Source organism: Salvelinus namaycush, chromosome 40 (assembly GCF_016432855.1).
Source record: "Salvelinus namaycush isolate Seneca chromosome 40, SaNama_1.0, whole genome shotgun sequence".
In the NCBI taxonomy this organism is placed as follows: Eukaryota; Metazoa; Chordata; class Actinopteri; order Salmoniformes; family Salmonidae; genus Salvelinus; species Salvelinus namaycush.
Window position 1 is genome coordinate 7,978,796 of NC_052346.1, and position 23,505 is coordinate 8,002,300.

Here is a 23,505-nt window from a genome sequence, read left to right on the forward strand (position 1 = left end):
AGCGTGTGTATTTTCTTGCCTGTTTTACATTTCTTATTTTTATAACATCGATTCGGTCAAGTAGCTTAGCTTTGTTAGCTCTCTATTTTGAAATTCACCAGATATGGAATTCTGCTGTTTTACACTGTGATTTTCTATTTGATGAACGTGTGTCAATGCTCAATGTCAAGGTGAAAAACGGGTGCAGGTAGGTGATAAATCATTGTTGGGAAAGTTGACAATTTGTACATTTTGGAAAAATATAGCTGCAAGCAGCAATGATCGGGGTCCACATGATGAGAAAGGACAATATCAGTTGGATAAAAAAGCAAGCACTCTATCATGTAGGGACTATCTTTCTTTATGTGCAGTCAGTAAAAACATTGAGAAGTATTTTTAGCTTTAGAATATGTGCTAACTTGCATCTATAGGTACAGTGCAGCCATATTTGAATGCAAAAACCATTAAAGACTGATGTAATGAGTCTAAATACAAAATCTGGAGTGACTCTGACATACAGTGGGAAGAAAAAGTATGTGAACCCTTTAGAATTACCTGGAATTCTGCATAAATTGGTCATAAAATTTGATCTGATCTTCATCTAAGTCACGACAATAGACAAACACAGTCTGCTTAAACTAGTAACATACAAACAATTATACATTTTAATATCTTTATTGAACACACGGTGTAAAAATTCACAGTGAAGGTTCGAAAAAGTATGTGAACCCATGAATTTAATAACAGGTTGACCTTCCTTTGGCAGCAATAACCTCAACCAAACGTTTCTGTAGTTGCGGATTGGACCTGCACAACAGTCAGGAAGAATTTTGGACCATTCCTCATTACAAAACTGTTTTGGTTCCACAATATTCTTGGGATGTCGGGTGTGAACCGCTCTCTTGAGGTCATGCCACAGCATCTCAATCGGGTTGAGGTCAGGACTGACTGGGCCACTCCAGAAGGCACATTTTATTCTGTTCAAGCCATTCTGTTGTTGATTTACTTCTGTCTTTTGAGTTGTTGTCCTGTTGCATCACTTAACTTCTGTTGAGCTTCAATTGGCGGACAGATAGCCTTACATTCTCCTGCAAAATGTCTTGATAAACTTGGGAAATCATTTTTCCGTCAATGATAGCAAGCTGTCCAGGCCCTGAGGCAGCAAAGCAGCCCCAAACCATGATGCTCCCTCCACCATAGTTTACAGTTGGGATGAGGTTTTGATGTTGGTGTGCTGTGCCTTTTTTCTCCACACAGTGTTGTGTGTCCACAGAATATTTTGCCAGTAGCACTGCGAAACATCCAGGTTGTCTTTTGTGAACTTCAGACATGCAGCCATGTTTTTTTTGGACAGCAGTAGCTTCTTCCATGGTGTCCTCCCATGAACACCTTTCTTGTTTAGTGTTTTACGTATTGTAGACTCGTCAACAGAGATGTTAGCATCTTCCAGAGATTTCTGTAAGTCTTTAGCTGACACTCTAGGATTCTTCTTAACCTCATTAAGCATTCTGCACTGTGCTCTTGCAGTCATCTTTGCAGGACGGCCACTCCTAGGGAGAGTAGCAACAGTGCTGAAATTTCTCCATTTATAGACAATTTGTCTTACTGTGGACTGACTTTTAGAGATACTTTTGTAACCCTTTCCAGCTTTATGCAAGGCAACAATTCTTTATCTTAGGTCTTCTGAGATCTCTTTTGTTCGAGGCATGGTTCACATCAGGCAATGCTTCTTGTGAATAGCAAACTCAAATTTTATGAGTGTTTTTTACGTGGCAGGGAAGCTCTAACCAAAATCTCCAATCTCATCTCATTGATTGGACTCCAGATTAGTTGACTCCTGACTCCAATTAGCTTTTGGAGAAGTCATTAGCCTAGGGGTTCCCATACTTTTTCCAACCTACACTGTGAATGTTTAAATGATGTATTCAATATAGACAACAAAAATACAATAATTTGTGTGCTATTAGTTTAAGCACACTGAGTTTGTCTATTGTTGTGACTAAGATGAATATCAGATCAAATTTTATGTCAAATTTATTCATAAATCCAGGTAATTCCAAAGGGTTCACATACTTTTTCTTACCACTGTATGTGGTTCATGAGGAGAAGATGATTGCAGATCATCAGCATTAGCGTTACATATGCAAAGAATGTTGTTAATAGTTTCCTTGTTTTTTTCAGATATCAAAACCAAATTCAGTATGGTTCGTCTTAGGGACATCCATGATAGTGATGACACATTTCAAGTCGGTAGGCCACTGTGGAGTAGATTTACAGTGGTTTAAATGGACACGTAAAATCAGATTTTGGATTTGTCAAAAACTCATTTGATTTGTCATTTGGTCCTATGGTTCATGAGAATACATTTTTCACAGGTTTAAAAATATATACACTACCGTTCAAAAGTTTGGGGTCACTTAGTAATTTCCTATTTATCTGCAATAAATAGCACACGCAAAACATAAGCCACAACGTCAACAGTGAAGAGGCGACTCCGGGATGCTGGCCTTCTAGGCAGAGTTGCAAAGAAAAAGCCATATCTCAGACTGGCCAATAAAAATTAAAAATTAAGAAGGGCAAAAGAACACAGACACTGGACAGAGGAACTCTGCCTAGAAGGCCAGCATCCCGGAGTCGCCTCTTCACTGTTGACATTGAGACTGGTGTTTTGCGGGTACTATTTAATGAAGCTGCCAGTTGAGGACTTGTGAGGCATCTGTTTCTCAAACTAGACACTCTAATGTACTTGTCCTCTTGCTCAGTTGTGCACCGGGGCCTCCCACTCCTCTTTCTATTCTGGTTAGAGCCAGTTTGCGCTGTTCTGTGAAGGGAGTAGTACACAGCGTTGTATGAGATCTTCAGTTTCTTGGCAATTTCTCGCATGGAATAGCCTTCATTTCTCAGAACAAGAATAGACTGACAAGTTTCAGAAGAAAGTTCTTTGTTTCTGGCCATTTTGAGCCTGTAATCGAACCCACAAATTCTGATGCTCCAGATACCCAACTAGTCTAATGAAGGCCAGTTTTATTGCTTCTTCAATCAGAAAAACAATATTCAGCTGCGCTAACATAATTGCAAAAGGGTTTTCTAATGATCAATTAGCCTTTTAAAATTATAAACTTGGATTAGCTAACACAACGTGCCATTGAAACACAGGAGTGATGGTTGCTGATGATGGGCCTCTGTACGCCTATGTAGATATTCCATAAATAATCTGCCGTTTCCAGCTACAATAGTCATTTACAACATTAACAATGTTTACGCTGTATTTCTGATCAATTTTATGTTATTTTAATGGACAACATTTTTTGCTTTTCTTTCAAAAACAAGGAAATTTCTAAGTGATCCCAAACCTTTGAACGGTAGTGTATATTTTTGGCATATTTTAGCATAGATGCTAATATGCATCTACTGTTATAGTGTGAATGCGTCAATGTTCTTTTCTCATACTCTTTTGGGACTGAATCTGACTCTTAGTTCACGAGAAGATTTTTTATGATTATTCTAAGCATTATCATTACAAAATCCAAACTTAACATGGTTCATCGTGGTAATGTCTGCGATGACCCTACAACGTTTCGAGTTGATAAGCCATTGTGAAGTGGATTAACAAAGGATTTATTTTGTAATTGGACATGGTCAAATCTGATTTCCTGATTGATCAATACCTCAGCCATCTCTTAACCAACCAAGCGTTTCTCAAACTAAGTTAAGTGATGCACCATGGGCCTATATACCAAACTTGGTGTTCTGTGGACTTATGGGTCATGAGAATACGTTTTTCAGGTTTTCCAAAATGTCCAAGATGGAGGAAAATCTATCCTGATGGACCTTATGGGTCCTTGACGCAAATTTGTTCAGCATGAGGAAAGACACCTACATTTCAAGTCTCTAGGTCAAACAGGTCGGCGAATATTTAAGTGGGTTTAAGTGAGACTACTGGCCAATTGGTGCCTTTCCTTTTGACCAAGTTACTCACGGCCTCTAGTTTCTGTGTGCCAAATTAGATGTGTTTTTTTAACCAATCTATGCTTGAGTTATTGTAATGAAGGTGATCAAAAGCGTGGCTCACTTCTGCCCCCAGGAGCCCACAGTACACGCACACATTAGTGACTCCCTGAACACAATGCTCAAGCTCCAACCTTTCAAAACACACCAGCAGCCCCGGCTCTCTCCTCCACTGAGAGCTCATTGGGCAGTGTCTCCTATCTGACGCCGCTGATTGGCTATTGAATGTTGTCTCCCAGGCAGCAGAGAAACTGGCAGCAGGAGGAGACAGGGAGAAAGGAGGGAGAGAGAGGGAGGATACGCTCATATCATGAGAGGGAGAGAGCAAAACAGAGAGAGCAATAGAGGAGGCAAGAGCACCTTCAGGCAGAAGGAGGAAGGAGGGAGAAGGAAAAATAGGAAAATCCTGTCTGTGCTGCTAAAGCTGTTTACATCCTAGGTTTCTGAAGACAAGGAGGGGCTGTGACTGAGGTGAGAGTGCTGCTGTAGCTGGGTCCAGTTCTAAGGATGCCCGGGGTGTAAGTGAGGTTCTATAGCAGTTCCACAGCACCACCAGGCAGGAACCAACACTGGGATGCAGAACCTACGACATGCAGCCACGGAGGCTTTCCATCGCCTGGGTGAGTATCAGTCGAACCTACCCTCCCTAGAAACAGTACCACACTGACTCCAGTCGGGTTAGGGGATCGAACAGTGCTTGCTCAAGCTTCCTCATACCCACAAACAGTATTTACGGAGTTCTCGTTGGTATTAACCTGCTATGCTTATTGTGTTCCATCTTTGTACTATGCCAGATTCCAAGATACACATGCATGGGGAAGGTACTGTATGTTACCTAGGGAACACAATACCTAACTTGTTGGCATGACAACTATCCTTACACACTCTTCAGGTAATGACAGGCAGCAGCTCGTTAACAGGGTCGGGTGTTGTAGCGTGGTATGTTGCCGTGTTCCAGGGATGAGGGCACCCCTAGGGACTGGGACTGTTCCAAGTGTCAGTAGCTTGGCACGGACTGGCAAGTTATACTGCCGATCTGCAGATGCAGCTAGGAAGCCCACGGCTTATTGAATAAAGCATAAAAATGCTGATGAGCAGAGGGGCTGTGTTGCTCCCTAAGTAGGAGAGAAGACATGTGAGGGGTGATGAGAGGAGAAGAGAGGAGGAGAGGCAGCCCCAGCGGGAGCAGAGGGGTGTTTTGCTCGCTAAGTGGGAGAGGAAAGGGGTGAGGAGAGAGGTGAAGGATGAGGTAAGAAGATGTGTTTTTCTCGCTGAGTGGAAGAGAAGACGGGCGAGGAGTGAGATGGTAACCCACATCTCCCCCAGGGTGGGTGCAGGTTGTCAGGGGGAGGGAAGGTAGACAGCTAAGGCATCAAGGTGCAGGTGGTTCCAGTTCCTAGGGGGGAGGTTGGTTGTCAGGGGGGATGGGTACTGGGTAGTTATAGTGCTGTTATACACTCAGGGTAGATATAGTGCTGTTATACACTCAGGGTAGTTATAGTGCTGTTATACACTCAGGGTAGATATAGTGCTGTTATACACTCAGGGTAGATATAGTGCTGTTATACACTCTGGGTCGTTATAGTGCTGTTATACACTCAGGGTAGATATAGTGCTGTTATACACTCAGGGTAGTTATAGTGCTGTTATACACTCAGGGTAGATATAGTGCTGTTATACACTCAGGGTAGATATAGTGCTGTTATACACTCAGGGTAGATATAGTGCTGTTATACACTATGGGTAGATATAGTGCTGTTATACACTCAGGGTAGTTATAGTGCTGTTATACACTCAGGGTAGTTATAGTGCTGTTATACACTCAGGGTAGTTATAGTGCTGTTATACACTCAGGGTAGTTATAGTGCTGTTATACACTCAGGGTAGTTATAGTGCTGTTATACACTATGGGTAGATATAGTGCTGTTATACACTCAGGGTAGATATAGTGCTGTTATACACTCAGGGTAGTTATAGTGCTGTTATACACTCAGGGTAGATATAGTGCTGTTATACAGTCAGGGTAGTTATAGTGTTGTTATACACTCAGGGTAGATATAGTGCTGTTATACAGTCAGGGTAGATATAGTGCTGTTATACACTCAGGGTAGATATAGTGCTGTTATACACTCAGGGTAGATATAGTGCTGTTATACACTCAGAGTAGTTATAGTGCTGTTATACACTCTGGGTCGTTATAGTGCTGTTATACACTCAGGGTAGATATAGTGCTGTTATACACTCAGGGTAGATATAGTGCTGTTATACACTCAGGGTAGTTATAGTGCTGTTATACACTCAGGGTAGATATAGTGCTGTTATACACTCAGGGTAGTTATAGTGCTGTTATACACTCAGGGTAGATATAGTGCTGTTATACACTCAGGGTAGTTATAGTGCTGTTATACACTCAGGGTAGTTATAGTGCTGTTATACACTCAGGGTAGATATAGTGCTGTTATACACTCAGGGTAGATATAGTGCTGTTATACACTCAGGGTAGATATAGTGCTGTTATACACTCAGGGTAGTTATAGTGCTGTTATACACTCAGGGTAGTTATAATGCTGTTATACACTCAGGGTAGATATAGTTCTGTTATACACTCAGGGTAGATATAGTGCTGTTATACACTCAGGGTAGTTATAGTGCTGTTATACACTCAGGGTAGTTATAGTGCTGTTATACACTCAGGGTAGTTATAGTGCTGTTATACACTCAGGGTAGTTATAGTGCTGTTATACACTCAGGGTAGTTATAGTGCTGTTATACACTATGGGTAGATATAGTGCTGTTATACACTATGGGTAGATATAGTGCTGTTATACACTATGGGTAGTTATAGTGCTGTTATACACTCAGGGTAGATATAGTGCTGTTATACACTCAGGGTAGATATAGTGCTGTTATACACTCAGGGTAGATATAGTGCTGTTATACACTATGGGTAGATATAGTGCTGTTATACACTCAGGGTAGATATAGTGCTGTTATACAGTCAGGTTAGATATAGTGCTGTTATACACTCAGGGTAGATATAGTGCTGTTATACAGTCAGGGTAGTTATAGTGCTGTTATACACTCAGGGTAGTTATAGTGCTGTTATACACTCAGGGTAGTTATAGTGCTGTTATACACTATGGGTAGATATAGTGCTGTTATACACTCAGGGTAGATATAGTGCTGTTATACACTCAGGGTAGTTATAGTGCTGTTATACACTCAGGGTAGATATAGTGCTGTTATACACTATGGGTAGATATAGTGCTGTTATACACTCAGGGTAGATATAGTGCTGTTATACACTATGGGTAGATATAGTGCTGTTATACACTCAGGGTAGATATAGTGCTGTTATACACTCAGGGTAGATATAGTGATGTTATACACTCTGGGTCGTTATAGTGATGTTATACACTCAGGGTAGATATAGTGCTGTTATACACTATGGGTAGATATAGTGCTGTTATACACTCAGGGTAGATATAGTGTTATAGAGCTGGGGAAGCAGGATGCAGGTGGTTCTGTAGACGGAGATGAATAATTCATCATCTCACAGCAGCAGTGTAAACAAAATAAAGTAAGTGCTCTGTAGTCCTCTAAAAAACTCAGGGCAAATCTGTTAGGGTCACTGCCAATTCAAATGCAATGGCACGTCCTCCAACCAGTTTTTCCGCCACATTGGTTGTGTGTGGTTTGAATCGCAACTATGCTAAGTGATTTTGTTATTGTACACAGAAAGGACAGCCGATGTTCCTCTCTCTTGCCCTGTCAGTTTGAACAAGGAAATTGTTGTTTTCTCTAATCTGAAGAGACTCGGATGTGCTTTACACATTTCTGTCAGAGAGAGAGATCTGGTATCAGGAGGATGTACTGCTCAGCTGCTTGGCCTGGGAGCATATCTCACAGGATGTCCAAATGAGCGCCTATCTCTATGCTATTCAGAGAGGCTGATAGTATGTTTGTACACTAGGCTGCTAGTACACTGCTTCTACACGTGACCGCAAGTTTACTCATGTCTTGAATCATTACTTACTTGTACCATTTTCCATGTATCCCACACAACACAGTATGATAGTACGCCAGAGGTAAGATTATAGAAGGAAAGTGCCAAGGCCAAAGCTCCAGTGTAGGCTAACCTATAAGACTGGCTACGAGGAGGACACGCCACCGGGCATTCCAATTCCAATAGAGCTCAGAGGAAATAGTATAAGAGCATCAATGACACGTCGACTCCCCCCAAAAATGCCTCAACCTCAATTCGTTGAGGAGTGGGTTCTTGAAGAATCCAATCTGTGTTTGTGTGCTTTTTCCGCTTCGCTCTCTCTCTCTGACACATCTCATCCCCTCCTCAAACCCCCACTCCCCCCTGGGTGAGTTGGACAATAGACAACGTCGCACTTTTTGTGAACCACTCAAGCTGTACCTGTATGGTGTCCATCTTTGTGATGTCTATCTGTATGTGTCTGGTAGACCTGGCTGGACGGCTACAGCGGCTCGGTCCGGTGCACATATGCCTGCCTGGCCCTGAGGCCCCCCAGGCTGCTCCCAGTGGGTAGTGGATTAACCAGCTGCCTGGAGGCTGCCTGCCTGCCTGCCTGTGACAACTGTCCACCTCCAATAGTTACGTCCCACTCTAATCTGCTCTGTTCTGCCTCAGGAATACTGATGAGGGCTATCTGTATGTACGGGTCTGTATGAGGGCGAGATGGAGGGATAGGAATGGAGGGAGGAGGGTAGGTGGTGAATGGTGGGCTCGGCTCGGAGTGTGATGGAGCATGAGTGACTGTCTCTCTGTGCCTCCATCTCTCCTCCATAAATAACCCTGACTGCAGTGACGTGCTGTACCAAGGCAGAGCTAGTAGCAATAATATAATATCCTAACCTAGAAGTGGTGAGAGGGTAAAACATACCACTCCACACACAGCCTCTCCATGGGTCCCTAACATAGAAATAGTCCTATGCCATAGAAATAGAATCCCTAGAACAGTCATAGAACCTCAGCCCATGACATCATTGACTTGAATGGGGATACCCCTTTTTCTCCCCAATTTCATGATGTCCAATTGGTTGTTACAGTCTTGTCCCATTGCTGCAACTACAGACTCGGGTGAGGCGAAGGTCGAGACCCATGCGTCTTCTGAAACGCGACCCTACCAAGCCACACTGCTTCTTGACACACTGCTCGCTTAACCCAGAAGCCAGCCACACCAATGTGTCGGAGGAAACACCGAACTGGTGACCGCAATCAGCTTGCAGGCACCCAGCCTGCCACAAGGAGTCGCTAGAGCACGATGGGACAAGGACATCTCGGCCGGCCAAACCCGCCCGTTACCCGGACGACGCTGGGCCAATTGTGTGCCGCCTCATGGGTCTCCCGGTCACGGCCGGCTGTGACACAGTGTGGCATCGAAGCAGGATCTGTAGTGACACCTCAAGCACTATGATGCAGTACCTTATACCGCTGCACCACTCGGGAGGCCTCCGTTCTAGGAATTCTATTTCTATGGTGCCTACATTACCTCACCTCAGTCCAATGCCCTTCAGTCAGAGTCATACCAGAACATCCCTACCCCAGGATGTCTCCTACTATACTGCTCAGATCATGACCTCCATTTCCTGGTTTGCATTCCTAGTTTCTACCCGATCTAATTATAACTTGACTTTGTCCATGGCTGCACATGCTGAGCCAAGAGGAGTTTTAGTTAGTTGGAAAAGGCAATGTGCCAGCTGTACTGTATTCTTCCAAGACGAACATATTTAGACTGGAACATATTTGTATGGGTTTAATTATCCAATGTGTCCATTTATAGATATGGCTTTTATATGAACAACAACATACATTTATTGTCACGGCTGTCTTCCTCCTCCTCGTCTGAGGAGGAAAAGTTTGAAGGATCGGAGGACCAATATGCAGCGTGGTATGTGTTCATCTTGATATTTAATAGAAAGAGAACACTTTGCGAAACTAATACAAAAACAATAAACGACGACCGTGAAGCTAAATAACAAATAGTGCTGACACTAAACACTACACATAGACAATCACCCACAACCCACAATACAAAACAGGCTAGCTAAATATGGTTCCCAATCAGAGACAACGCAAAACCCCTGTCTCTGATTGAGAACCATATCAGGCCAAACACATAGAAATAGACAAACCAGACATACAACATAGAATGCCCACTCAGATCACACCCTGACCAAACAAAACATAAAACATACAAAGCAAACTATGGTCAGGGCGTGACATTTATACCCTCAATAATTTCCCATATCAAATTGATATTATCAATTATTGACAAACAATTATAGTTTTATATTACTGTATTCTATTCTGTTTAAATACTATATGTGTTGCTATACAGAGAATAAGGCTTTCTGTAAAGCCTATTGTTATTGAAGTCAAGCAGCCCTAAAGGTAATGTCTTGTCTGGATGGGTAGAGCGATGTCTTCCCATTTGGAAGATAAGGAGCAGTCATGTTCCTGCAAACTTTGACTGTCGCTTATGAGAAAGAGCTACCGACCCAGACTCCTCTCCAAGTTCTCTCTCTCTCTCGGTCATTGTATCTCTTTCTTGCTGTCTCTCTCCCCGTCTATCTGTGTCTCTCTCCAAGTCTCTCTGTCTCTCTCTGTCACTCCGTGTCTCTCTCCAAGTCTCTCTGTGTCTCTGTCTCTCTGTGTCTCTCTCCAAGTCTCTCTTTGTCTCTGTGTCTCTGTGTCTCTGTCTATCTGTCTCTCTCTTCCCAACTTATATCATCATCATCACTCACATGTCACGCACACATTTTCATCTCTTTCTCCTGTCACTCGTCCTCTCCCTCCTGATCCTCTCCTTCCTTCCCTGCTCCACTCCTCTCTAATTTGACATTTCTGCTCCACTTTTCACATTCCATTAGAATCTCCCAGCTACAGAATTGTACCACAGTGGACTTAATGTTAAATTCTATCTTCAGCTGAATTCAGGATTATAAAGCAACGATAACAGCAGTAGACATTGTAGCATCCTTGTAACACAGGATCTTAAAGTTTATGGTTTGGTCCAAATTGTTTGGTCCAAATGTTGTTTCCAAGTGTTCTATCCATGTGTTCCAACCATGTGTTCTATCCAAGTTTTCTAACCAAGTGTTCTATCCATGTGTTCCAACCATGTGTTCTATCCAAGTTTTCTAACCAAGTGTTCCAACCATGTGTTCTATCCAAGTTTTCTAACCAACTGTTCCAACCATGTGTTCCAACCATGTGTTCTAACCAAGTGTTCTAACCAAGTGTTCTATCCAAGTGTTCTATCAAAATGTTCTATCCAAGTTTTCTAACCAAGTGTTCCAACCAAGTGTTCCAACCAAGTGTTCTATCCAGTGTTCTATCCATGTGTTCTATCCAAGTGTTGTAACCAAGTGTTGTAACCAAGTGTTCTAACCAAGTGTTCTAACCAAGTGTTCTAACCAAGTGTTCTAACCAAGTGTTCTATCCAAGTGTCTTATCCAAGTGTCTTATCCAAGTGTTGTAACCAAGTGTTGTAACCAAGTATTCTATCCAAGTGTTGTAACCAAGTGTTCTATCCAAGTGTCCTATCCAAGTGTTGTAACCAAGTGTTGTAACCAAGTGTTGTAACCAGGTGTTCTATCCAAGTGTTCTATCCAAGTGTTATATCCATGTGTTCTATCCTAGTGTTCTATCCTAGTGTTCTAACCATGTGTTCTATCCATGTGTTCCATCCAAGAGTTCTGTCCTAGTGTTCTAACCAGTGTTCTATCCAAGAGTTCATGCCTTCTGTCTTTTGTTCCTGGCAGGTCTGAAGCAAAGACAGCTGGGATATGAGGAGGTAAGATACCCTGTGTTATTGTCTCTGACTGAAACACTTACGAAAGACTATTTTTAAGGGTCAGATTCGACTATGTATCACAAGAGTTTGAGACAGTTAGACGTACTTTGTTGTTCCCTCTCTCTGTTTCTCTCTGGCGCCCTCCGTCCCTCCTGGGGAGAGAGAAGATGAAAAGAATAGTCAACACTGCCCCCTGCTGAGAAGAGTGGGAGAAGGAGAGGGAGCAAGAGAGAGAGAGAGAGAGAGAGAGAGGGAGGAGAGAGAGATGCTGTAGACACACACACACACACACACACTCCACCCCCACCACTCAGCGTTTCTCCCGCTGTCATGTTGAAGTTGGAGAGGATTTCATTTCAAGGGCCATTAAGTCCTGTCTCCTCCCCATAGCGGAAAGAGCACCGTGAGATTCTACATTATACGTCTCTGAAAAGAAAGTGAGACAAAAATAGCCTTGCCTCCCCTCTGAGCTCTACATTCAACTCTGTCCTGTCCTCTACTACTAAAACTGTAATTATACTCTTTATGGAGCTAATTCCCATTTGCTGCTGCCCTACATGGACCACTCAGCACTCCCAAAAAGCATCATTATGTGGTGGTACTAACTGCCCTGTGTCCTCCAAAACCTGCACAGAAATGTTATGCACTGTATGCAGTTAAGAAAATGTTTGAGGGGAAATAACCTGTTTTAGGAAAATGGGGAAAGTGAACCACAGACAGTACAATCTGTTAGTGGTTCAGATTGGCAGGTTATGGCGACTCTGCGGGAGACTGTTTTCACCCGCTGGTCTCTCCTCTCACGCGCAATCCTCCTCAGTCCTCACACCTCACCCTCATACAGGCTGGAATGGATCTGGAGCTAGCTTGTGTTAGGCCTCAAACTGTGTTTTCGCCACTTCAAGACGGAGGGGCGGAGGAGCAATGAGCGATGGCGGTTGAGAGATAATTGAGGAATTCTATCAATCACTCGCTGTATTATATTCGGAATGCCCCATGCACATATTTGGGATTCCATTGAATGAAATCCAAAAGAGGAAGACAGGGGAGAAGCCTCCGGTGGTGTGTAGAGGAAATGAGACAGAACCCCTTCCCCCTCCACCAACCCTTAAATGGAACAGAAATAGAATGTTCATTTCGTATAAAAAACTCAAATTAGATTTCCCTCTATGAGTTCCTCTCTTTACACACACAAACACACGCGCACACCGTGACACACTCGTCGTCTCTTCTTCAGCTTGTGCTGACTTGAATGGACACTGTTGTTCAAATTAGGTCGAGTTCCATGGTGTTTCTCTGCTACTGGGATAGGGAGGGGGTCATGGGACTGTGCTATTGGAGCCAGACTCATGCTAGTCATATGAGCTTCAGCGCCAACCCACCGCACCGAAAACAGGAAAGAAAGAGACAGAGAGAGGGGGGAGAGAGAAAGTTTCTAGGAAGTGAGAGAGGAAGGAGAGGAAGATGGAGGATTTGAGATGGAGGGTCAGGGCCATGGCTGCTGTGTGTGTCCGGAGTTGCTGCTGGTGCTGTGTTGAGGTCGAAGAAGATGGAGAAAGAGGGAAGGAGAAGGAGGAGGGGAGGGAGGAGGAGGAAATGGAGGAGCCCCCATCTCCCAAGAGCAGGAGTGTCGTGTCCTTACCATCTGCTGAGGTAGCAGTGAGCGTGTGTGTGTGTGTGTGTCTGATTCTGCAGGCTTGGTTAGGGTGATGGCTGGTGCCACTGTGTTATTACTGTCAGTGTCGTTGGACACTAACACTGAGTGTCATGATGTCATCGTTGTCGTGTCTTTAGTGATATCTCTCTGTCTGTCAGTGTGCCCTGTGCACACATCAAATAGGATCGGTGAAACGCTCCCGACGGGGAGTTCTCTCTCGGAAAACGCCGCTACCTCCGCATTGACAGTAACCTTTTCTCTCGGGGTAGCCAGGGATTCTTTCAGCTAGCTTGTGAGTTTTTGTTTTTATGTCAAAGTTGTAAACAAAGCTGGTGGGTAATGTATTCTAGCTGACTAGCTACAAGATGGCCAGTTACAATAATAGATGTGTCATCACAACAGCGGGCCGCTTGTCTCTCTAGGCCCTGGAGGGATGCGAGCTCTTTCTCTTCGCCCACGCCTGTCCACAACATTCAGAGAATCCACAACACACATTCTGCTGTGTCTAACAAATGTATTTTGGGAAAAGGTGCCGTCGACAGGAACAGAGGAAAGCAATTCCATTGAATAGCGTAGACCCTGACGGTGGTGGATGACGTTCCCATGGGACATCACAGGCCTCTGTATCAGCACAGCTCACGTTGAAACGTCCTGTACTCTACTGTGACTTTCACACTGAGTACACCAAACATTAGTGTTTGGTGTACTCCCCGTTATCCCTCAGAACAGCCTCAATTTGTCTGGACATGGACTCTACAAGGTGTCAGAAGCGATCCACAGGGATGCTGGCCCATGTTGACTCTAAGGCTTCCCACAGTTGTGTCAAGTTGGCTGGATATCCTTTCGGGGGTGGACCATTTTTGATACACACGGGAACTTGCAGTTCTCGACACTGCGCCTGGCACCTACTACCATATCCCCGGTCAAAGGCAGTTCAATATTTTGTCTTGCCGATTCACCCTCTGAATGGCACACATACACAATCCTTGTCTCAAGGATTATAAATCCTTCTTTAACCTGTCTCCTCCCCTTCATCTACACTGACATCAATAAGGGATCAAAGCTTTCACCTGGATTCACCTGGTCAGTATATGTCATGGAAAGAGCAGGTGTTCTTAATGTTTTGTATGCTCAGTGTTCACTGTATCTTTCATCGTGTTAGCTACAGTTGGTGGGGAGGCTGAGAAACTTTTCAACCCATAACAGTCTCCTCTTGTGTCTGTCTTTCTGTGTCTCTCTCTCTCTCTCTCTCTCTCTCTCTCTCTCTCTCTCTCTCTCTCTCTCTCTCTCTCTCGTCTGCCATGTGTTAACTTGCATCCACCACTCTCTCTCTCCTGTCTGTCTCTCTCTTCTCTCTTCTTAAACCTGGCCAGTTGGATGAGGCAGACCCGTCCTACTCCAAGCCCCAGCCTCACTGGTTCCACACGCTGCAGGTCCGCAGGCTGACGGTCCAGAGAGGACGCAGCAACAGTGACCCTATGGGGGGAAAGAGTTTTGATCAGGACTTCCAATGGGTGAGCACTGGGAAGGTTAGCCTGGTCCCAGATCTGTTATCAAATCACATTTTATTGGTCACATACACATGGGTAGCAGATGTTATTGCGGGTGTAGCAAAATGCTTGTGCTTCTAGTTCCGACAGTGCAGCAATATCAACAAGTAATCTAACAATTCCCCAACAACTACCTAATACACACAAATCTAAGTAAAGGGATGAAATAATAATATGTATATATAAATATATGGATGAGCGATGGCCGAGCGGCATAGGCAAGATGCAATAGATGGTATAAAATACAGTTTATACATATGAGATGAGTAATGCAAGATATGTAAACATCATTATTAAAGTGGCCAATGATTTCAAATCTGTATTTTGGCAGCAGCCTCTGTGTTAGTAATGTCTGTTTAACAGTCTGATGGCCTTGAGATAGAAGCTATTTTTCAGTCTCTCGGTCCCCGCTTTGACACACCTGTATGATTACTATGGTGTGTGACAATGACTTTAGGATTTGGCAAGATAGTACAAACAGATCTGGAATGTACCTGCAGTTACCTCACTCTGTCAGTATGAAGATGTACTGTAAATATTTGAGGTCGGCACCTTACCCCACCTAACACATTTGTGTCCGTCCTCACAGAAAACAGGCCTACAGTTTGGCACAGCTAACTCCTACCTGAACCTGGAGAAGATAGGGGAGGGGACATACGCTACAGTCTACAAGGGAATCAGCCGGTCAGTATCAATCAATCAATCAATCAATCAATCAGTTGTCCTCAAGTGCTTATGCAGTAACCCGACCTTGACCCCAAAGAGCAAGCGGAGTCAGTTTTGGTGCTATAAGCCAGACATTACCACAACTCAACACTGATGAACAGCTCAATAATTACATCACCCACCCTGATTACATCCAATAGGTCAGTGTAGTCGTTCGTATATGACCCATCTTTTACATTATCCCTACAAACTAAACCGCTATGTCAGCTGGTATTGATTTGATTGACCCTATTTGTCCCCTGTGCTGTTCTTTTGACAAAGGACAAGGTTTTTTTGTGAAGATCTATTGGACGGTTCTACGCTAACGAGCACAGAGCATATAAAGCCTTTCACAGTGGTTTCACTTCATACGGTCAAACAGCACACAGCCGAGGCTGCCAGAGGTTACGTCACAGATAGAACAGATATTTCACCGGATGTATAGATGTGAAGCATCCGCTTGGCGTTTCCACTCACTACCAAATATGGTAGTGAGAGGAGGCCCAGTGGCCGGCAGTGGGAGAAGATGGAACGAGATGGATTTTGGCCGACATTCTGCAAATGTTCTCATCGATTAAACATTTGATCTCAATACAGTTTATGGTTCCCAAAAGTATAATCTGTTACGAATAGAGTGGACTAAGTTTTGTAGACTTTACCCTTTGCCGAAGTTATAAAAAACTGCATTGTTTAGAAGGAGAATTGAGTTATTTAGTTATTGCACACGCCCACTTCACAGAGTAGGCGTTCCCTAACGGAAATATGCAAATGTATGCTAGAACGTGACAATATGATCTCGCTAGCTTGTGCTTGGCTCTGCCCACCTCCTTGCTCCGCCCACTATGACTAATTTGTTCCCATTTAAAACGACAGGCTGTGGTCTGTCTTGCTTTAGTTATATAAATCTTTGGTGACGTTATGCTAGTGTTCAGGACAGAGAGCTTTATTAACACATAAAGTCAGACTCCAGAAGACCAGGCAGAGAGCTTTATTAACACATAAAGTCAGACTCCAGAAGACCTGGCAGAGAGCTTTATTAACACATAAAGTCAGACTCCAGAAGACCAGGCAGAGAGCTTTATTAACTCATAAAGTCAGTCTCCAGAAGACCAGGCAGAGAGCTTTATTAACTCATAAAATCAGTCTCCAGAAGACCAGGCAGAGAGCTTTATTAACTCATAAAGTCAGACTCCAGAAGACCAGGCAGAGAGCTTTATTAACTCATAAAGTCAGTCTCCAGAAGACCAGGCAGAGAGCTTTATTAACACATAAAGTCAGTCTCCAGAAGACCAGGCAGAGAGCTGCCAAAAGCCACAGCTGCACTAAGATAAAGAGTTTTTCAGTCGGGTAGGAGATGTGATTTGATTGGTTGGCAGCAATGCAGAAATGGAAGGTGAGGTTCGTTTGAGTTTTTCATTGACATTTACTGAGGTCATGAATTGTATCTCTCCGTTATAAATTATAATAGATGACTGTATTTGCCTGTATTACTATATTTGCCTGTATCTTCTCACCATAACTGAGCTGCGGGGAGTTCACTCTCTCTGTTACTCTCCTCTACTCTGCCCTCAGGATAAATGGGCACCTGGTGGCCTTGAAGGTGATCCGTATGAAGACTGAAGAAGGCGTACCATTCACTGCCATCCGAGAGGGTGAGAGCTTTTCCAGGAGGCACATACTGTACATGCAAAACAGGATTGATACTTCTATGTCTCAGAGAACCCCCGGGAGATGAGCTGAAGTGAAGTCATGTTAGCTTTAGCATGTTTAGGAGAATTGCACGTGCTTATCATATTCCATTTCCACTGTGAACAAAGTGAATTGGTATTAGCTCTGTGTCTGTCTGTCCAGCTTCCCTCCTAAAAGGCCTGAAACACGCCAACATTGTCCTGCTCCATGACATCATCCACACCAAAGAGGCACTCACATTTGTCTTTGAGTATGTACAAACAGACTTGGCTGAGTATATGAAGCAGCACCCAGGGGGCCTGCATTCCTACAATGCCAGGGTAAGTTCAATATTTCGATAAACAGAACCTCAACAAATACCATACCTTTTCCCTCTCACCCTAAAATCTGTCCTCTGCTCTTTCAATTGTTTGAATTGTTCACCATTGACCATACTCTTCCTGCATGTCTGTCTGTGTGTCTGTCTGTCTGTGTGCCCATCAGATCTTCATGTTCCAGCTGCTGCGGGGTCTGTCCTACATCCACGGTCGGAGGATCCTGCACCGGGACCTCAAACCCCAGAACCTGCTCATCAGCTACCTGGGGGAGCTCAAACTGGCTGACTTCGGTAAACCCAAACCCTAGCTTCATGTCCACATTCCGGTTCAACCCTAATCCTAGTCTGAATCAGAACCCTAATCCTAGCTTCATGTCCAGATCCCAGTTCAACCCTAACCCACAACCCTAACCCTAGCCAACCCCTCCACACCCTCTGAAGTTCCTGCTAGTCCATTGTCCAACTCTGAAGAAGCCTATGGTGGCTTAAAAGTCAGGTACAGTCCCTAACCTAACCCACACATGTAACGTTAGCTCCACATGGTAGAACTCTGTTAATAACTCTCTCTTTCTAATGTGTTATTTGGTCACGTATACAGGTGGTGTTATGTCTATGTTATATGTGGTATTGTATTCATGTTATAACTATATGGATCCGTCTGTATTCACTAGGGCTGGCCCGGTCCAAGTCCATCCCGTGCCAGACCTATTCGTCTGAGGTGGTGACTCTGTGGTACCGGCCTCCTGATGTTCTCCTGGGTTCCACTGATTACTCCACTGCTCTGGACATCTGGTGAGTGGACTGGACATAGTTGGACATATCTGGACAGGGTCTGAACATCCTCCATAACCAACCACCCTGCAGGCAAGATTGCAATAACGTCATTTCAGTCAGCTTTTTCCCACTGGGCAGCCAGATCTGAACCCACCAGCACTGAACCAGAATAGCACCAGAATACCACTGGACCACACTGTTCTAGAGATGACATAACTACTTAGACCACTGTGTCATGGTGTTATCTAGACAACTGGGAGCTCGGGGAAAAACCGTGGTCAAATCATGACGTCGGTGATCTTCAGGTCGGAAAGTCAGAGCTCTAGAAAGATGCTCGAGTTTCCGACTTGGAGTTCCGGGTTGGATGACCGTTCAAAAAGATTTTCCCTAGTCGGAGCTGGGTTTTTTTCCCGAGTTCCCAGTTGTCTTGAACGCACTGAAGTCGGAGATTTCCTAGTTCCCAGTTCCCAGCTGTTTTGAACGCGGCATCAGTGGTGGTGTTAGAGTAGCTGTCATTAGTGTTGCCATTAGTACTCTCCTACAGAGTGAGTTACCTCAGGTTGGCTCAGAGAATGTTGCGTGTTCAGAAGAGTTTAACCTCTTGGCCTTCGTCTAACGATGTTTTGGTGCCATACTGAAAAACAAACGTTTAGAGTTGCTCTCCTAAGCAAAATATTATTTCCCCCCGGAGTTAAAGGAATTTTGTACTAATGAATAGCATAAGCGTTGGTATAAACCGTCCTGTGCATTAATGTTAATGATATCTGGGCAGGTTTCTATTTGACCTTTCCAAATAGAAGAGATTGGGACCACATGTTGTTTAAGGACTTTGAATACAAAGAGAAATGTAGCAACAGGGTAGTAATTTAACAGCAATGATCAAATGTGTTGGCCATAACCTAGGTATTTGCATTCATGTTTTAATATTTTACCAAGGATACGTTTTTGAATTCATCCCCTTTTTCTACGCTATGTTTTGCCCTCTATGAATAGACTGCTTAGGATACAAAACCTACCCTTAGTTTTTACCAAATTAGTTCACTTATTGTGCCGATTATGAGGTACTGAAGAATGATGTCCCGTCCTTCTCTCTCTTTTCACTGATTATTAAATGACTCTCTCAATCCTGTGTTGTCTTCCAGGGGAGCTGGTTGCATCTTCATTGAGATGCTCCAGGGGTCGCCAGCCTTTCCAGGGGTGGCAGACGTCTTTGAGCAGCTGCAGAAAATATGGGCTGTGAGTTGGATCTCCTTTCACTCTTTTCAATGGCATCACCCTCTCTACACTCTTGGGGAAAAAGGTGCTATCTAGAACCTTAACGGGTTCTTCGGTTGTCCACATAGGAGAACCCTTTGAAGAACACTTTTTGGTTCCAGGAAGAACCTTTCTACGGCGGGTTCTTCATGGAACCCAAAAGGGTTCTACCTGGAATCCAAAAGAGTTCTACCTGGAACCAAAAAGGGGTTTTCCTATGGGGACAGACGAAGAACCCCTTTGGAAGCCTTTTTTACAAGAGTGTAGATCCATAAAAACTAGTAGAGATGACGGTTGATGGCTCACTCTGGACCCTTTCTGTCTGTCTGCAGGTCGTAGGGGTCCCGACTGAGGAGACGTGGCCAGGAGTGAACGAGCTGCCCAACTTCAGACCAGGTCAGAACTTCTTCATTCCTTTCATCCTCCTCCTCCCTCATGACCATTACAATAATCCAATCTATGTGCTGCTGAGAAAATACAGTCATTCCCATTGGATCAGAGAAAGGTCAGGGAGGGATTAGTTTGGGTAATCTACATTCTAATCTACACACTTAATAAAGCTCGACATAAACCACAGCAGACTAGACTCGTGGTTTGCTGTGTGGCTCATCCCTAACCACTAGGGGGCAGCAGAAGTCAATGAGATACATTTTTATTGTGGTTGTATGGGACTGTGGGTCTATTTGTCTATGGTACTACTTTTGCTTTCCAGACTCGTGGCATTTAAGACGGCTGTGGGAAGAGAGTACTTTAGCTCTTTCTAAAGCACTGTGGTTCAAGAGAGTTGAGATGCATGACGTGTGGCCGACAAACACACCTGCGAGAGGAGTCAGTGTGAAGGCTATGTGTGGGAGTTAACTCTTTGGTCTGAGAGAGAATGATGACAGGAACGAGGAAGACCTTCAAATGGACCTCCAGACTGTGTGGTTTTGGACAGAGCTCTACTCCTCTGACTCGCCTATGCTGATCTCTCACTTTCACCTTGTAAACCATGCTCAACGACACCATACCCAGCTGTGTGTGCTTGTCAGTCTTTTATACTCTTCCATCCAACCCTGAGATTGAAACGTCATGCTGAGTTGAACCTGAGTCAGCCTGTCTTCCCACTCTTCCAGTAATGGGCTACAAAGGGAGTTCGAGGGTGACATATTTCACAGCTGTGTGTGTGTGTGTGTGTGTGTGTGTGTGTGTGTGTGTGTGTGTGTGTGTGTGTGTGTGTGTGTGTGTGTGTGTGTGTGTGTGTGTGTGTGCGTGTGTTGCGCTGCAGCTGCAGAAAATATACTATACTATACTACACAAGTATAGTAAGCAAACAAACATTTGACCAACTGGGGACATTTTGTTAGTCCCCACAAGTTAAAATGCTATTCCTAGGGGGTTTAGGGTTAAGGTTAGAATTAGTGTTAGAGTTAGGAGCTAGGACTAAGGTTAGATTTTGGCATTAGGGTTAGGGGTTAGGGAAAATAGCATTTTGAAGGACTGAATTTTGTGTCCCCACAAGGTTAGTTATACAAGTGTGTGTGTGTGCGCGTGCGCGCGCGCGTGCGTGCGTGTGTTGCGCTGCAGCTGCAGAAAATATGGGTTACTCTCTGGCTCTGCTAATTCCTCCCCTACAAGACCCATAGGAATTCAAAACCTCCGACTGTTAAAGTCTTAAAGTTCCTCAGCAAACATTAATAAATAAACATAAGATTCATAAATGTTGAATAAATGCATAGATGAATCTCCAAACTACACAGTGGGTCCTGTCTGCGCTGCCCCATGCAGTTCAATAAGGGCTCTGACATTGGTTGGGGGTGATAAGATGGGCTAGTAGAAAGGTCTGGCAGTATAAAAGAGAACGTTCTGTATAAAATATGTGTAACGCAAACAGAGCGGTGAGGTTGGGAGATGAGAAGACAGACAAGACAGGCAGATGCTTGTACACACTGGAGTATGTGAGCAGAGTGGAGCTGGAGCGGAGCGAGGAGCAGAGCGTGCCCAATTTGACTGGAGTGTGGAGCGAGATTCTCAAAGGCTGGAGCGTCGGTCTTTTCGCCCGCTCCAATTTCGCTCCGGTAGCGCTCACTTTACGAGCTCGGGGAACGCCCGCCCCTGCATGCGTTTGTAGTCTACTTGTGTGCCGCTATTGCCCCATACTATGGCTACTGTCACGGAGTTCCCTCAATATTTTCATAAAGAAACTGATAAAACACACAGGTGCTAAATCAAGGTGACTTACAACGAGCAAGAGAGGAAGTGCGAGGATTTAGAATCATTGTGGAATCTGAAAAGACACGTATCCCAAAAGCATGCTATATGCACATGCTAAAAGAAAGGAAATAGGTGGGTAGATAACTAAGTGTGTCATTGTAGCAAAGTATTTATAAACTGAAACGTTTTGTTCGTTTTCGTTCTATTATCTATACAATAGGCCATAATTGATTTTGGCCCAATAGGCCTGGCATATTCCCACGTTCAAGGAGCTTTCCGTTTTCATTTTGTAATTTTGCCTTAAAAAACCTTTAAGCCTACCAATAGAAAAAAAAAACACAACTCAGCATCTCTGCCCAACCTGGCAAGAATGGCCAAAAGGGTGTTTAGCATCCCCAATTGTTCCGCAATTGTGGAGAGGATTTCCCCCCGCTGCTGACCGGCTCTCCAGGCACCATCGCCTGAAACCACAGACTGGCCAAACTCATGTTTCTAAAAAGGTTTTCATTTTTTGTTTAATTTGTATTTCATTCTAAGTCACAGCCTATATGCACAATTTATAGACTATAATGATTTAATACAACAAAATGTTGTTTAAATGCTGAGCACTTTATGTCCCTACCAGCCTATTGTGTCGCACTCACAGATGCTTCACAATGTATTTCTTTGTAGGCTATAGCCTTGAAATCATTGAAATAACATAGCCAAAATAATTCATTTTTGTTCCCTCTTAGGCTTCCTGTCTGGCTTCTGACCTATTTAGAATGTTTATATGCTGTTTAATATGACATTCTTACATTCACCTTTTCATGTTTATTCAAATACTTGGTTTGGTTTTAATACTTAAAAACCAATTGGTTGGTCCAGGTCGTCACAAAAATAGATGGGTGTTGGTTAAAATGTGATTTTAATGAATGGAGCTAATTTGGTGTGGCATTTTTTTTCTCCCTGTGAGCCCGGAGCGGTTTTTAGCTGAGCAGTATGAAAGCCCATGGAGCGTTAGAGCAGTGTGCAAGCACCAACTCCACACACACACACACACACACACACACACACACACACACACACACACACACACACACACACACACACACACACACACACAGGCAAGAGGGTGAGCCAGACAGCTTTCTCTGCCTTGTCTGTGTGGGGGGGCGGCAATCTGGGCATGAAGGATGGCTGGACTTAGAACCTCTGTGTCTGACAGCTATAGACTCAAACATATTGTACCAATCTGCTGTGTTTGGGGTAGAGAACGAGCTGACATAGGGGGAAAACAGCAGTGTGGGGGCGGGGGGAAGGTGTGTGTGTGTGGGAGCGAGTGCAGGCGTGCGTGCGTGTGCACATGCACGTTACTGTGGTGTTTTAGGACACCCATGTTGGATGTCCTTGTGTGGGCATGACCCTAGGTATCTCCTCCTCTCCCCCCTCTCCCCCTCTCTCCCTCCTGGCTAGCTCCCTACCTGGCCCCCTGACTGCTGCTGGCACTGCTGGGCCTCTCCAGATGTGGGAGCTGAATGGACCAATAGATAAAGGCCTGGGCAGCTTTCAGCA

General features: G+C 44.1%; 1 protein-coding gene across 3 annotated transcripts in view; it reads left to right on the plus strand.

The window, feature by feature from the left end:
• Positions 1–2: 2 nt before the first annotated feature.
• The window catches only part of LOC120033144 (cyclin-dependent kinase 15), a 29,374-nt gene continuing 5,871 nt past the window's right edge, over positions 3–23,505 (plus strand). The window contains exons 1-11 of one of the 3 annotated variants that reach the window (XM_038979426.1): positions 3–187; positions 4,427–4,607; positions 11,785–11,816; positions 14,844–14,984; positions 15,610–15,704; positions 17,298–17,377; positions 17,577–17,734; positions 17,898–18,021; positions 18,402–18,522; positions 19,647–19,740; positions 20,091–20,154. In XM_038979426.1, coding sequence (XP_038835354.1) covers positions 4,562–4,607; positions 11,785–11,816; positions 14,844–14,984; positions 15,610–15,704; positions 17,298–17,377; positions 17,577–17,734; positions 17,898–18,021; positions 18,402–18,522; positions 19,647–19,740; positions 20,091–20,154 — 955 coding nt within the window. In that variant the 5' untranslated portion in view covers positions 3–187; positions 4,427–4,561. Of the gene's footprint in view, positions 188–3,430; positions 4,608–11,784; positions 11,817–14,843; positions 14,985–15,609; positions 15,705–17,297; positions 17,378–17,576; positions 17,735–17,897; positions 18,022–18,401; positions 18,523–19,646; positions 19,741–20,090; positions 20,155–23,505 lie in introns of those variants that run through there. The other 2 variants (XR_005473934.1, XM_038979427.1) reach the window with 2 other exon arrangements.